Source organism: Hydra vulgaris, chromosome 03 (genome assembly GCF_038396675.1).
Source record: "Hydra vulgaris chromosome 03, alternate assembly HydraT2T_AEP".
NCBI lineage: Eukaryota > Metazoa > Cnidaria > Hydrozoa > Anthoathecata > Hydridae > Hydra > Hydra vulgaris.
In genome coordinates, this window is record NC_088922.1 from 40,957,501 (window position 1) to 40,974,718 (window position 17,218).

Here is a 17,218-nt window from a genome sequence, read left to right on the forward strand (position 1 = left end):
ATCTCTAAACTTTTTAGATGTTATTTTAGACAAAATTTTATCATGTAGAAATATTATATAAGCGAAAAAAACTTTCAAAAAAAATTGCAATGGTGTCTAAAGCACAACCATTTTCAGATATTAGGTTTTTAAAAAGTTTATATTTTTCCTTAAAACATAACTATTTAACTTACAGCAATGTTGTATTGGCAAGCACCAGCTACGCCAAGTTAAAAAAATTTATTTTAAACAAAAATATGCATGTTTAATCGTATTTGGAGCAACAAGAACTGTGTCTTGTGAGCCACTTCTACGTAAACTATATGCATTAAATGTGCTAAAAATCAACATATTCTTAGTCATACAGTTTACGTGTAAAAAAAGTATCCTTATTTTAGAGAAGTAAGCCATAAATACTCCACCAAGTTTTCAGAAAATAATTTTGTTAATCAAAAGTATAATCAAAGGTTATGTTCTTATTCCATTCAGTGTCAGGAACCATTTTTGTTTAAAATTTTTTAGCGTATTGTTAATATTAAAGAAAAAATGTTTCCGCAATTCAAATCTATATTAAAATGTTGTTAAGTACTTATGGATTTTAATATTGTAGATTGTGTCTGTCTCTTTTAAAGTTATTAAATTAAAATAGCACCATGAATTCAAAAATCAAGATCATTTAATAAAAAGAATAAAATCAATTAATATTAGGAACTTCAAATCAGACTTTCATTGAAAATATTTACTTTTGAAGTTACCTACTTTAATATATTTTATAATATTGCAACAGAAATTTTATTATTTTAATTTTGAATTACGTTCAGTTTATAACCCAAAACGGAAAATTCTGTCATTTTCATTACTATACTTAAAATTATATAATTAATATACTATAATTATACACATGGTGGTACTGAGCCAATTTTTCGTTTCGGGCAAGAAAAGAAAAATGCGCCCCCTTCCCCCCCCCTCCCCCCCAAAAAAAAAAGAAGAAAATTAAACGAAAAAAACGATTTATTGATCACAAAATTTATCATATCAAGTTATAAGTAAAATTTATCATTAAGGTTGCACAAACTTTAGTTCAATATCACTTTTCTGGCTTTTCTTGAGGCAAATTCACTAATGACAACATCAAAATCAATGTTGTTTGCCACTTCATTTTCAATTGAAATTATAGCCAAACTAGACAAACGTTCTTGGCCCATTGTTGACCTCATATAGTTTTTTATGAGCTTAAGTTTACTGAAACTTCTCTCACGCGTAGCAACTGTGACTGGTATGGTGAGGAAGATACGAATAGCAATTGCCGTGTTGGGATAAGCATCAGTCAAAGAATATTTATGAATGAGCTGCAAAATGTCGATCGGGCTAGATTTTTCAAAGTTGTCCATCATTGCGCCAGCTTGATATTTAAAGCTTGCCATTTGCAAGCTTTTTTCTTGAGTTCATCCACTGAACTTTTAGAGAGTGAATGCCCACTGAGGAAGTCAAAATCAGAGGATACAGCAGACATAGCCTCAATCTGCCACTCAATTTGTGTAACAATGCTGTCAAACACAAGGTTGCACTGAGATCCAAATTCTGTTTTTGCTGTGAGAAGGTGAGAGTCATCTTCAGCTTCATAAAGTGCCATCCGCTTCACTTTGCACTTCCTCTTGATTGGAAAGCAACCATCAATTCCACTCTGGTTAGCTTTTTCTGTGGCATCTTTGATAATGTTGTCCACCTCAACATCTCGAAGATTCTGAATGGAAGCCTTCAGTCCTTTCATTTTTTTTTGCGGCAATGTCAATTGAAATGGTTTTTGACTGAAGCAGTTTGTTTTCCCGGTCAATTAGAGAAAGAATTTGACACCAGAAACCCAACAAACACAAAAAACTGAAATCAATTTGAATGAGAAGTTCTTTTGCACTGCTAACTGTTGTTGAACCTTGTTGGTTCTGAATCAGTTGTGCAAAGTTCTTCTTAACTTTGGCTGATGAAAATCTCCTCTTTAATTAATTCCAAATGATGATCTGAGCTTAAGTCAATTATAGGATCTGTTGAATTGTCATTAACTTCAATACAAATATCCTCTGAAATAATTTGTTTTTCCACTGAGTTTGTTACCAACCACTTTTTGAAACAGTTTTGTTGTTTCTCGTCACTTTCTTGGCGCTGTTTTCTTTTCTTCTTAAATTCAGCACCAGATAATTTTTTGGTTCGATTCATAATAGAATCATAATGTTCAAAAGTTATCAAAGGTATGTTAGTGTTAAAGGACGCTCTTTTGTTCAGTAAATGAGCTTTAATATTTAGGAGTTTGTGTCAAGAGGTGGAATTTTAATTAATTTTCTTATCAACAGCAGCAACGCCGTGAAAATTTGTTTCATAAACTGATTTTTGTTTTTTTAATTTATTAAAATTTGCGCCCTCCCAATTTTGGCGTCTTAGGCCGCGGCCCGGCCGGCCCCGCCCTTGGTACGGCCCTGATTATATACAATATATAACTATAATTAAATAATTCTTTCTTTATTTTTTATTTATTTATTAATTTACTACTTTTTTTGTTTCTTAACATCTTAAAACTATCTTTCTTTTAAATGTTGTTGCTCATATAATACGGATATTTAGAAGCGTTACTATTGGTACTCGTGACAATGCTAATTTATGCCTTCTTCTTGCATCAGCTGTCTACTTTTTTACAATGTTGAACATTGTAAACATTTTTAAATGGTAAAATAAGTTAAACTAAGTATTTATGTATATTAGTTGAATATGCTATTTGACTTTTTTTTTAAGTTTAATACTTAAAAAAAAAGTCACCCACCACAGCAAACATATTTTTTATTAATTTTACATTTAAGTTAAGCTATTTGAACTAATAATATTTTATATTGGGTATTGGGTATATATATCAAATAAATAAATCATAAAACAGAATAAATACACACTAAAAATCATCTCTTAAAACATTAACATATACATGTTTACGAGAGTCACTATTTATATTTCGGGAATAGGAACAAAAACAAATAGTTAAGCTGCGAATATATTTTTATTGTTTTTCAAAGTACTCGCCACGATGATCGATACACTTTTGCATGCGCTTAAACCAATTTTCAAAGCATTCATTCCATTCCGAATGAGGAATGGAACAAATGCTTTGAAAATTGAATCGCCAAAACATGATTTTTGAACGCTTCAATAGCTTCTTTGGGCGATGAAAATCGTTGACCACACAGTTTATTCTTCACGGATGGGAACAAAGAGAAATCATTGGGTGCCAAATCAGGGCTGTACGGCGGATGACCTATCAATTCGATGGTTTGAGTGCTCAAATAGTCTCTTGTTTAAGCCGATGTGTGAGAGCTTGCATTGTCATGATAAAAAACAATCCGATGTCTCTTGTTTGTTTTCCTTTTTTTGAGTGATTGTCAAATTATGTGGGATCCAACGCAAACATAACTTTCGCACAGCTAAGTGTTCATGTAAAATCGCATATATGCTGGTGGAACTAATGCTTTGGGATGTCTCAATCTCACAATAGGTTATATGACGATCTTGCTTAATTATTTCATGCACAGCATTGATGTTTTCTGGCACTACAGTCGATTTTGGACAACCTTCGTGAAACTCGTTGGACAGCGAACTACGACCACGATTGAATTCACTATACCAGCAATACACAGTGGTTTTTGATAGAGCTTCATCGCCAAAAGTCAAATTAAGTTTATTGACGCACTCTTGTTGTGATAATCTACGTCGAAATTCTTAAAAAATCATCGCACAAAAATGTTCACGATTCAGTTCCATTTTTTGCCGAGACGAAACTTTCAACTAAATATAAAATAAACAAATAGCGTCCGTATGACAAAATGTTCTAAGTACGTATATCGTCAAAAATGTCAAACTTTACGATGGAACCGTCAGATGGACTCACATGAAATCAGTGTTGCCAATTCCCGAAATATAAATAGTGACCCTCGTATTAGGTTTGTCCAATATGCAATTTTTTTTTCAAAACACCGGGATTGAATTTTTTCCTATTCTAATATTAGTGTACTATGTAAAAATATTTTATAAAAAATTTTCAATAACTATTCTTGAGCCCTCTTAACGCCCCCAAAGCCAAACCCCATTCTTTGTTTTAAAACTATGGTAATTTTCAGTTAAAAAGCAACAATGGCAATGAGTCAAATGTGTGTCAATTACTGTCATTATTTTAAAATAAAATCAATAACTCAATGCGCAGCTTGCAAATCGTATACTTATTTGTTATTCTGGCTTAGTATTGTTCTGTGCTATGAACTAAATAATATAACAAATTTAGAAAAAATGGAAACTTAGTGTTTTCTCAACGAGTTTTTTTCATTGTCCTAGTGTTTTTTTGTCAAAATCAGGATATTGCTGACTGTGACTTTCTACACCCTGCAGCATCCATGCTCTTTGTTGTGGATCACTGGTAATAATGGTCACAAATTCTGAGATCAGTTTCACTCCTCTCTCTGCAGTATCATTAGCGACCTTCACTTTAAAAACAAATTTCTCAGTTTCTTGGTAACCTGGATGCTCTGTCCACTGGTGAACTGGTTTAACAAACCAGATTTGCTAAACCGTTTGACGAGTGATTTTACGAAAAACCGGTTTTTCAAGACGAAAACTCTCCGGCACTGGATTTATCAAGAGTTTTGCAGCCATCTCAATTATCTCAGAGGATAAAGCATGCTTACTGAAGAAAGCAAATGGAACTGCCTCTTCTGTCAAATACCATCGGTGATTGTTCATTTTTAAAAGAATAACATCAGCAGTTTTCTTGTTTATTTATTTGAAATTCATCATGTCATGAATGAGCTGCAGATCATTGAAAGGCGCATCAATGCCATTGAAAGGCGCATCAACGCCATTGAAAGGCGCATCAACGCCATTGAAAGGCGCATCAACGCCAATGCTAGCTTTTTTCCAAGCTGGTGTGTGGAAGAGTGGAAGAAATAAATTCATTCTAAAAAGTTTGATCTTCATCTCCTCGTCATATGGCATTTGTCTTGAAAACAAGAACATTTTACGCATAGATGTTACAAGCCATCCACTGTGATTGATGGATGGCTTCTGGTTTCAGAAAATGTACACCACGTGGCGGAGTTTGCCCAAATATGATGAGTGTGTTTTCGGCACAATCACGATCGTCTTCTCTTAGAAATGTTGCAGTATTTTCGTTTGCAAGTAGATGAGTCAAATGCTTTATGGTCTGTTCTTTGATTGTTTTCAACCAGGTGCCTTTTCTAAAGTTTCAATTGGCAACTCTTTATCTAATGTTGACCAAGAAGCTTTAAAAATAGCAAAAAATTTTCTGGTCCAAAAATATTTCCAAACAACTTCTTCCAAACTGCTCCGACAAAAATTTTCAAGATATGGTGTCAACAAGCAAGATAAAAAAGTTTTTTACCTAAGCTTTCTTTAATTAGTTTAGCAGCACCATTGTGAATGACACTGTTACTGGCTGTGGTATCAAATACTAATGTCACAACAATGTCACTGAGATCCCAAGCTTCTAGAAGATTGGCTTGAGTTTTTCCTTTTGAGTCAGAAAGAGCAGGAACACCCAGCAATTTTTCCTCACTATATTCCGGAGTTCCAGACTCGAGCACGGCTAACTGTTCATGTTGCTCACCTACTATGTCTTTCAACAGTTTTCCATCTCAGTAAAGGGCACTAAATCGAGGAGGGTTAAGTCTGACGCTATCTATAACATTCTCAGCAATCTTCTGTCGATTTAATATTCTGCTTTGACGAGATGTTGATCTGGAGATATCAAAATTGTACAAGTTTCAACCAGCTGCTTTGATTGCATTTCTTTTTTTGATCTAAGTAGAAAGCAATCAAAATCATTATTTTTCTTTCGTGACGACAGAAGCCTGGATTTCGTGATCACCTTCATAAATCTTATTCTTAGACAAAAAGTGCCACTCATTCTAAAGTGCCATAACATCAAACAGACAACTTTGCCTTGTTTTTGTTTTGATCTGTGTCATGTTCCAAAAAGTAACCACATTGTCAATAACTGTATGCCCGATTTCTTGCTTTGTTATATGGTTTCAAACATTTTCTTCATCGTATCGTAGCAAAAGAAAAAAAACTTGTCGGCAATTAGGCAGCTTGGAACCAGTAATTTATTGTGATGGGTGTCCCCATCCAAAAGTTTGTAGATGCACGATTAGTAGGTCTTCCTGTGGATTATTGAGGCAAAGTTAAGTTGGGAGTATCTGAAGACTGGCTTGAACTGATTGACAAAGGTGCAAATTGCACTCTTTCTAAAAATTTTGCCGCTTCTTGTCAGCATTATTATTTTAACTTTATTTTACTGTAATAAACAATTTTTGGCATTATATTTTAGTAACTTTGCTTCTAACAAAACTGCAAGCTACCATTATTAGAGTTGGAAGTTACTGGAAAAGAAAAGATGAAGTTTATACAGCAAGATAACAATTAACAGACGACTTAAAAGATTGCAAACTATATGAATCTGAAAAGTAAAATAAAGGAAGCGAATTCCAAAGAACTTATTCTCAAGTAAAAAAGCTAGACGAATAAGATTTTTTGGAGCACTTAGGAACAGTCACGGTATAAGGATGAGACTTAATTGAATGACGAGTAACACAAGAATGAATTTTAGTAGATGGTACAAGAGACGCTAGCTCTTTAGAACTGTGTCCATAATAGTATTTGTAGAAAATAAAAAGAAAAGAAACATTACGACGATGTGATAATGGTTGGAGGTTGGTTGCAAGAGCAAGTCCAACTTTGTTTTCAATACGTTTTTGCACCTTGTCTAAATGAGAAAAAGCATCATTGGAAGATCAACCCCAGAAATGGCAACAGTATTCCATACAAGGAAGCATTTTAGATTTATAGAGTTAAAGAATAGAATCCTGAGTAAGAAAGTATTGAGCACGATAAAAAATGCAACTTTAGCAGATGTTAATTTTGCAATGGGTTTAATATATAATTTCCAAGAAAGATCCGAAGTAAGAGCTTATCCTAGAAGATAAAGGGTAGATGACTTTTCAAGTACATTACCGTTCATAATTAAAGGAAGGTCTTAATTAATGCAATAACGATTGTCTAAAAAATATTGGGTTTTATCTGAATTAAAGTTCACCAACCACTGTAAGCCCCATGCTAAAGCAGAAGTGAGATACTCTTCAAGCTCAAATGCTCCCTCCAAGCAATCAGAGAGTAATGGTTTTTTATCAAGACTAGAATAAATGGTAGTATCATTAGCGAAAAATGTCACCTTAGATGTGAGAATATCCGGAAGATTGTTAATGTAAATTCAAAAGAGTATAGGGTCAAGGATTAAACTTTGAGGAACCCCTGAAGTTACAGGATATTAAGAAAAGTGCTGTCCATCAAGGTTAACTTACAACGATTGGAAAGGAAGGGTTCAATAATCATAAAGATGTTACCTGACATATCGTAAGAAAAAATCTTATGGAGAATACCACATGCAAAACTTTTTCAAAAGCTTTAGAAATGCTAGGAGCAATAGCATTAACCTTTCCACCTCTATCTAATGCACAATAAAACCTATCAGTTATTACTGTTAGAAAGTCAGTTGTAGAACAAGAAATACATGTTGATGATCAGAAAGTAAGTAGATTCAAGATGAGAGATTAAGTGTTTGTTAATTAAAGATTCAAAAACCTTACTTACGATAGGAAGAAGACTAATGGGACGGTAGTTAGACATATCAGATAACTCTCCAGAATTTTTGAAAATAGGGATAATGCCGCTTTCCAGCATGCTGGAAAACAAGACTATGATAAGCATTTGTTAAATAGTTTTGAAAGTGTAGACGACACCTCCGGAGAACGCATCTGCAAGGCTATGACAGGTATGTTGTCCGGACCACAAAAATGCATTTCCCAAACCGTATTTTGTGCCAGTTACCACTAACTACTAATTATCACTAACAAAATTACAAAATACTTCTAGTTGTTCTCTAGATGAGTGAAACAAGAAAATAACTTAAATATGTATAAATATATAACTTGAATATTTTATTTTAAGCAAAGGCTAGAAGAAGTCAACTCCGACTTAAAACACCCCCGGCCTTGGGGTTTTTGGTTGAGTAAAGGCTAGAGATGGTGTCTTATTAAAAATACTCATCTTGGGCAGATGTTAAACGCATCCAGCTACTGTTTTGTGGAAGGCCTCCAAGACAAAGACATAAGGGGTAAACAGAATCTATCTGTTGACCAGCCGCGCACCCCTTCTTCATCTATTAGGCTGGCGTAGATGAATTTATAATAAATTGCTTCCATTTTAGGATGTTGAATGCTGGATTTTCTTGACTCAATTTATGGGTTTTACTTGTGACTCTCTTTTTATGATTAGGCAACTCATTCTATTATCTCCTAATGAGGGTACAGCCTCTAAAACTTAGTTTTATGGTTCTGAGGCTGCTGGTAGTCATGTTTCTCGAAAGCTGTGGTAGCTCTCAGAGAGACTGATTTCATCAAAAGCTCTAAACTCTAAACCTATCATTTACTAATATTTGTGGTCTTTGAAGTAACTATTCTTCTATTGAGTCGTATCTCTTGCAAAGTTCACCAGAACTACTTGCTCTTTTTGAGACTAATTTGAGTTTTGCTGTTTCATCTTGATATCTTAGTGTTGATGGTTATCTTCCTTTAATTCGTAAAGACTCCAATAGTACGTGCTTATTGGTTTTGCCTGGGCATTTACATTCGTAAGAGTTCACCCATTTGTTGGGAAGCGAAGTTTAAATCCACGGAATATTCTTTGGCGTGCTTTTGTTTAGCACCACTTCTCTATACTGCCTTTCTTTTTGTTCTATATCGCTCTCCTTTATCTCAAGACTGCACTCTTTCCAATGTTATTTCTGATTAAATTGACCAAGCCCTCTCTCTTTATCAATCAGCCAATATCGTTGTTGTTAGTGACTTTAATGCTCATCACACTTTATGACTAGGGTCTAGTGTAAGTGACTCTGCAGGCGTTAAGGCTCAGAACCTTTGCCTTTCTCAATTAAACTAAATAGTCAACTTTCCAACTCACTTTCCAGACAACTCAAATCCTTTATCTTCTCTACTCAACTTATGCCTTGTTTCTGATCCTAGTCAGTGCTCAGTATCTTCACATTCACCCTTTGGTGCTTCTGATCACTGTTTGATCTCTCTAAAACTTTTATCTGATTCTTTTTCATCATCAGAATTCTCCTATCATTGTACCTCTTACAACTACCTTAAAGCTGTCTGAGACTCTTTCCGTGATTTTCTTCCTGATGGCCCTTAGGTAGAAACTTTTCGTCTTCCTGCTGACAAATGTGCTTCTTACAAAACTTCTTGGAATCAGGCGAACATGGAAGCTTTTATTCCTTCTAGCTAATCCCAGATCAAGTCTCACTCTTTTTCATGGTTTTTCTCACATTGTGCTCCTGCAATTTCCAATCGAAACCATTACTTCCATATCTATCAGCAAAGCAATTCTTCAGAAAAGAGACATCTGTTTACTATTGTTAGGAACCATTGTAAAAAGGTTTTGTCTTACGCCAAAACCCTCTATTCTTAGGCCACAAAATCTCGTATTTCATCACAATAATTAGGCTCTCGAGACTTCTGGAGAATCTTTAATAGTGTCAATAAAAAGGGCAAATCTGCTGTTCCACCTATCCTTTATGATTCAGATTTTGTCACCTCATCCAAAGACAAAGCTGAATAGTTTGCTAAAAACTTCTTATTAATATCATCTCTTGATTCCATTAGTTGTGTTCTTCTTGATACAGCCGAAAAACGGATGATCAATTGCTTTACAGTCGTATCACTCCTGCTTCTGTATCTAAATTGATTTCCTACTTGGACTCTTCTACAGCTCAAAAAAAATGATTTTAGTGATTTTTTTAAGTGATCTTGAAAAAAATATCAAGAAAATTTGGTTATTGCGAGAAACCTCTAATTTGTCTGAAAAAACAAAAGAACCACCAATTATTGCAAACATCAAAAGCAGTATTTTATGTGCTGAAAAAGCAGTAATAATTGCTTCGATGAATATACTCTGAAAAACCTAATTTAAAATTTTTTATTTCTAATATTAGAATGTAAAAAAAATAATAATAATAATAACTAAAAACTGCAAATACAACATTGTTTTTAGAGATAGGCCGATTCCGAAAAATACCGATTCCGATTCTCTGTTGCGATTCCGATTCTTTACCGATTCCGATTCTTTTGCGATTCTTATTATTTTAATTAAAACTGGTAGTTAAATTAATAATTTTACCGTTATATCATGTTAATTTAATACTTATGCAGATTTTAAAAGTGAAAACACCAAAATTTGTTATATTGGTACAAGTGAAACAGGACCAAAGACACCAAGGCCAAGGGGCATGCCTCTTTTTAAAAAAATTGACCTATACATAGACTTTTTTTTTCAAAATAAGGAGTGTTCCCCCTCTATTTTGAAAACCGTGTCGTCGGCCCTGTGAAATAATAGCAACTAAACAAGTAACATATTAAACAATATATATGTTTGTATGGAACTTATTATTATTAAGAAACAAATAATATAGTCATAAGTAATGGTAAAAGTGATCAGATACACAGAATGTTGTCTTTTCAATCAGCTTTTACATATGATATTAGTACCGTTAGTAATGATAGTTAAGAAACGGGAGGTTCTTGTTCAAAAACACAAGCATTTGCACTCGTTCCGGAGTTAACCGGCTTCTTTTCCGGTCGCAGATAAGACTCGCAGTACTAAACAACCGCTCCGAAAACACTGTACATAGAGGCGTCCCTAAATATTTCTGTGCTAGTTTTTTCATGTTAAGAATTTTGGATTTCCTCCAGTATTCAAAGACGTCCTCGTGACTTGCAAGTAGAGGTTCTTTCAAGTACACTGCTACTTCGTCTGACATTGTGCAATGCGCAGTATAAATCTAAAACATTAAAACAATTTATAGGCTTGCAATATTTAAAGTACAATACTAATATAGAAGCACAATACTACAGAATTTGTGATGATTAATTGGTTATATAATGACCAGACAGCACCTGGAGCAGGTGTGGTAGGTTCTTGATTTTCAGCAGCTTTAATTTCATGACCCTCGTCTATGTCCAATGCATTTAACTCACCAATTAATAAAGTAACAGCTTTCTCAGCCATTGTCCTGCTCCTAAAAATCTTGTTTTTAAATCTGGGATCTAGTATTGTCGCAAAAGCATATATAGGTTCGTTCTCGCAGTCTCCGTAACGTCGATGCAAAGATTGACACAGAGGTTCTTTAAAATTTCCGTAGTCCTTGATGCGATCAATTGACATGTTAACTGCATTTATTATTGGGACAACTTCTGATGTGGTCACTTTCGATGAACTTGCAGTAAACGTGACCTTTTCAATCACTTTTAAAGCAGCAACGAGAGGAACCAAACTATCCTATTCTCCGGTTGACAACTCCTTGTTTTGTAGAGTAGCTTTTGGGAAATGTGGCGTTACCAACAGAATCGCATCTTTTTGTTCAATTAAACGGTTCAGCATGTGGAAGATGCTATTTCATCTAGTATAGATTTTAGCTCATCTTGAATAATGCTGTGTTTAGGCAGTCCCAGAATCTCCTGAGATTGTCTCAAAAGTTTGTATGACTTAACCAAATGTTTAAAGTGTTCTACTATTCTTCTACAGGGAGCAGTTAGTAAAGATATGCGTTCATTGTCGAGGCAGCCGTCTTTCACAACTAACTGAAGTGTATGGGCAAGACAAGGAATTTTTTTTAAAACTTCCTGACTTCCATAGCAGAAACAATATTTCTGACATTATCTCTTACTACTACATTGAATTTTTCAAGTAGTCCCCAACGCTCAAGTGATTCATTCATAAAGTTAACAAGATTGATTGCGGTGTGGGACTCATAAGGAAAAGGTACCACGTCAAGACAAATGTGAATTTGTTTCATATCTTCTGTGAGGAAATGTGCTGTTAGGCTCATGTAATCAACATTGGCTGTTGAGCTCCACATGTCGGTAGTTATACTAACGCTTTTTTTTTGCCAAGAACTGAATTTTACTTGATACCTTCTGATAAATGCTAGGAATTTTAATAGTCGAGAAGTATTTTCTGCTTGGTATCGTATACCTTGGCTCCAAAAATGTAGTAACATCTTGAAACCGGTATTTTCTACTATACTAACAGGTTGGTTATCTGTGCATATCATTTCAGCAATAAGCCTTGTAATTTTTATTGCCTTCGGATCTGTAGATGTGAGAGGCCTGGTCTTTGCAAGCACTTGGTGTATTGTTGGTTGTTTAGTAGATAAAGATCTAGGCTTCATTTTTATAGAACTAATCGTGGAAGAAGAGCTTCTAGTATTGATCTCCGCATCCTCAGACTTAGGGTTGAGACTTGTGAATGCGGATGCGAGTGTAGTAGATCGAAGTTCCCTTGGCATAGGAGTTTCAAAAGCAGGGTTAAGACTGGATTTACAAGATGGTCCACAAGACAAGAAGGTTACAAGACGGTAGAGCTATCCTCGCATATATTAAAATTGAAAACGCTAGCTTTATCATGTTTCTGATTTGTGATTTCAGATTTATGAAAGGTTTTTAAATGCTTTAGCATGTTCGATGTTGTGTATGACTGACAAACTCTGCCACCACCCCTGGATATAACAGTTTTGCAAAAGTTGCATAATGCAGAGTTAGTGTCATTTGAATTGATCACAAAATAGTCCCTTGCTATTTTTACGTTTCGACATGATAATGACACTATATGTATATATATGTTTATATTCTGAAATTAAAACAGCATTTATAATAATACAAAATAATAATACTAACAATTATAATTATCATAATAAAACAATCAAATAAGTTTTTTTATGATAATACTTACTGTCGGTAAATTGATTAAAATTGAAAAAAATAACTCAATTGAAATTTAGAGTATAAACTTTTACTTTTATTTTCAACGTTTACTATTGTAAGGTTTTCCTTCACAGTTACTTAACTTCAACGATGATATTAAATGCGAAAGTGAAGATTGAACGTAAATTAAACAAAAAAAAATCTTAACGGCAAAGAGTGTATATATCAAATTAAATTATCAAGGGAGTAATAATAAAAGAAGTGAAGCCGTTAAAAAGTGTTTTAAAAAAGAATCAGAATCGTTAAAAAAAGTTGAGAACCGCGATTCTTTCGATTCCTTGAGAATCGGTGGAATCGGAATCGGAATCGGCCCATCTCTAATTGTTTTAATAATTAGTAATATATTTGTTTTTTATTTTCAAAAAATTTATGTAAATGGATACTATTTTATGTTATTATAGATAATTGTTTATTAAAAAATAATATAGGTTATAGGTGTTGTAAAAAAGTCAACACTCTACTAAACACCGTTTAATAATAATATTGCAACATAAAAATAACAATGCTACATAACAATAGTTTAACTTGTCATTGTTATGTTGCAATATTATTATTAAATCGTAACTCATTGTAAAGACTAAAAAGAAGAAAAAAAAAATTAATTTAATTATTGTTATAATTTTAATTAGGTGCCCCAAAAAGTCCTTACAGTTTTATTACAGAGTAATTATAATACTTGCATTTAAAAGTTATCAATAAATAACTATCAACAAAATCAATAAAAAATATATTAATGTTGATTTATGACTAATTAAAATTTTAATTTTTAATAACTTTGATAATTGAGCATTATAAATACTCTAGTTAATTGTAGTGTCAAAGTTATTCGTCTGATTAGATTGAAAAGATATACCAGTGATGTCAAATATAAAAAAATAAACAATTAAATTTTTTCAAATAAGTTAAAAAAAAAACCCGTTGAAACATCACCAAGTGACCCCAGGTAGTAACTCTAGGCATTTCAAAACTCTATTAGAGTTTAACTAGTTTCAAAAAACAACTCGTTTAGAGTTTAACTCATTTCAAAAAACAACTCGATAAGAGTTTAACTCTTTTCAAAAAAAAAGTCTTTTTTGGCGGGATTTTTTATCTAGTTTGTGCTACTTTAAAGTTGTTTTTGTTGTGACTTTTAGTTAAAATTAAAAAAAAAATTGATAAAAACTTACTTCAAAACGTTGAGATAACGAAGCAACTTTATTATCAGTTGAATACAAACGAATGGGATAAGTAAAACGATCATCATCGCAATTTTTACCTTTTTCCTTTTTCACTTCAGTAAAAGATAACATCATTAAGTCGAGGTTTAAGCCAAATAGGTTTATTGTGAACGTTTCTTTTGATTTAACATTAATTACTCCATTATCAATAAAAGCTGATGGCGTAGATTTAAAGAGAGCAATGCTGCTGACAACGCCAATATCATCAATAATACTATCTTCAGCTTGCAAAAATCCCGACAAATAGAAACAAAATACCACCTCTAATTGGTAATGGCACGGTAACATGTTTTTTGCTAACTACTGATAAATATTTTTAAAGTGTTTTGATTTTAAAAACCTTTATTAAAAGTAACCAACTAATCTTTATCTGTTTTGTTTATTTATTTTTTTATTATTATTATTTTTTTTTTGATTTGCTTTTCCGCAAATTGCGTTTATTTATCAAAAGTTGTTATTCAACACTGTTTTTTCTTACGGAGAGTAAACAAATATAAATTTACAATTAGTAAAATAAATATGCATTAACGAATTATCGTAAAAGTGTAAGTTTAAGACAAAGGTTGAAATTTAGGTTCACAATAACGATTCAATTTCCTTAGCTCCGTTCATTTTTGAATTTTAAAAGGTTCTAGCTTTATACAACGGACATTAGAATATAACCGTTATACAATACTTAAAAAATTTAAAATTCAAAATTAAGTAATATTACTTAGTTTGTAATAACCAAATAAAATTCATTTTTGGTGACAATGAATTGTATTTGGCTTGAATAATTATGATTGTGTTACAAGTTTAGAAACATGTAGCAGTTTTTTTAGAGGATGGTCCTTAAACTAGAAGTCTTTAATAATGTTTTAAATCAAGGTCTTTGTTAAAGCCATCAAGAAAACTTATCTGGTTTTTTACAATATTTTTAATAAAGTACATAATGTTAAATAAATAACAATAAATGGACAAAAAAAGGACGTTTTGGCTGTTCATGTTGAAGTATTTTTTGTATTTATTAAATAATAAAATGTATACGTGTATAACTATAAACAAATGTAACTTTGACTTCTTGACATTTGCACAAATAATCTATAATTGCGCTTTTTTTTATTTAACACCTTCATTTTTTACTATTTATCAATCTCGTTATAAACCTTGATAAACTAGTTAAATTATTTGATTGTTTTAAAGATTAGGCATTTCATCAGATGTTGTACTGAAACCTTTCATCAGATGGTGTACTGGAAAAATGAATAGTTAAGAACTAAGTTGTTATTATTTCTGAATGAAAGAACCTCATTTATACAGTTATAATACTCTTTTTCTTTAATATTTTTATCTAATCAGTTTACACTTTCTATTGTTTTATCTTAGTAATAAAATTCTTGCTCAGAACTAGTGTTTGTAAGAGTTATAATTATATTACATGAACAATTATATTGCATGTACAAATATAAAAAAGATGAGCTTAACAAATTTTGATATCTCTCACACAAGTAAAGCATATAGTATTCAAGCAGAGTTTGTTAAGGAGCATTTCAACATTATGACTTTTCTCTGACTCGTCTGGTATAATTTCTATTATAAATGATGTTTTTACAAGTAAAAAAGACGTCCAAAACGTTTAAAAGACGTCTTTTTTACGTCTTCTGCCCATTGGGTACTTTTATATTATCTTCTTTTGTTTTAAATAATTTGAATAGGGTCGAAATAACATTCAAAGAAACCAAAATAAATTATATTAAGTTGCATAAATGTTAAATTCTAAATTAACAAATTTTGGCACGTGTATATTCGAAAAAAAAAATACTTTTAAAGAAACGCTCAACTTCAATTGATGAAAACTTTTAATTTTTAAGCTTTTAAAAATTGATGAAAACTGGTTTTGGAGATAAACTTCTTTTTCGTCATTTACTTTCTCTCAGAACCTTTTTGAGATCTGTTGTTCTGAAATATTGGATCCAATGAAACATATTTTAAATTTCATTTTTTCAACATAAACTTTTGATAACAAAAAATTTAATGAAAAATGAGTAAAAATTTTCAAAAAACAAATGTTTAAAGGTTTAAGTTAAAATGAGGGGGGGGGGGGGGGGGGGCGCCCCCGTGCTGGTAATGTGTCTGTATACTATTACTAAGGTGACCATTTTTTCTTCAATAAAAAGAAAAAATTAAAAATAAGTACTACGTAAATAAATGAAATACTTCATTAAAATAAAAATACGCTTAATGTGCTTTCATTCCTTTTAATTAAGTTGACTTAAAGTCGAAAATTAATTAAAATTAAATATCTAGTTAAATGAGTATTTTTCAATTGAGTGGGTATTTTTTATCAATATGTCGTTTTCTAACAATATGTAAATAAACGCATTAAATTTTACCGTGAGTGCTGGTGCTAAAGTCTCAAACTTTCACTAGTCCAGAAATCATTATAATGATTTCTGGACTATTTAAGAAATCAATACCAATTGAAAAAACTCGTTCGACTGCTGCATTAGTACCCTGGGCACCTCAATACAAACTCAATAAGAACAGTTAAATTTTTATATGGAATGTGTTCGTTTTAGAAGTGATTAAACATTTCCACCTATTTTTGGTGTTAAAGCAAAGCTATCTAACATACGATTATCCTAAAAGCTTTGTGTATTCAACATTTGATTCTTTGGAAAATTGGTTTAAAGTAGCCAAACGGACAGTAAAACAACTAAAATACAAATAAACTGTGGTTATTGTTTTTATATTAATTGGCAGCGCACACTGTGTTAATTACATTTGGCGAAATATATGCATTGCAATAATTAAATACTTTTTTCCGTCTTCGGAAAAAAGTATTTAATGTTTCACATACCCACCAATTTTTTTATTTTATTTTTATTATCATCTGTTTGTAGAACTACTTTAAGTTCGAAATTATTTTCATTTATAACCCTGTATAGGTGTTGTGACAAAATGTCACCAGTTTTACCCTCAATAGATTCTAAATTAAAAATATTTACTAAAATGCACTTGGTAACTTTAAAAAACTTTATTAGTATTGGATACCATTTGGTTTCATTGTGATTTGATGCATCAAATAAAATTGTTATAAATCTTGCATTTTTTAAGTCT

At 32.2% G+C, this 17,218-nt stretch overlaps 1 protein-coding gene across 1 annotated transcript in view; it reads right to left on the reverse strand.

Annotated features, from left to right (window-relative positions):
* Positions 1-14,582, reverse strand: part of LOC100206602 (metal transporter CNNM4) — a 25,193-nt gene extending 10,611 nt beyond the window's left edge. Inside the window, exon 1 of the mRNA XM_065793231.1 lies at positions 14,069-14,582. Coding sequence (XP_065649303.1) covers positions 14,069-14,407 — 339 coding nt within the window. The 5' untranslated portion in view covers positions 14,408-14,582. The remainder of the gene's footprint in view (positions 1-14,068) is intronic.
* Positions 14,583-17,218: the final 2,636 nt, after the last annotated feature.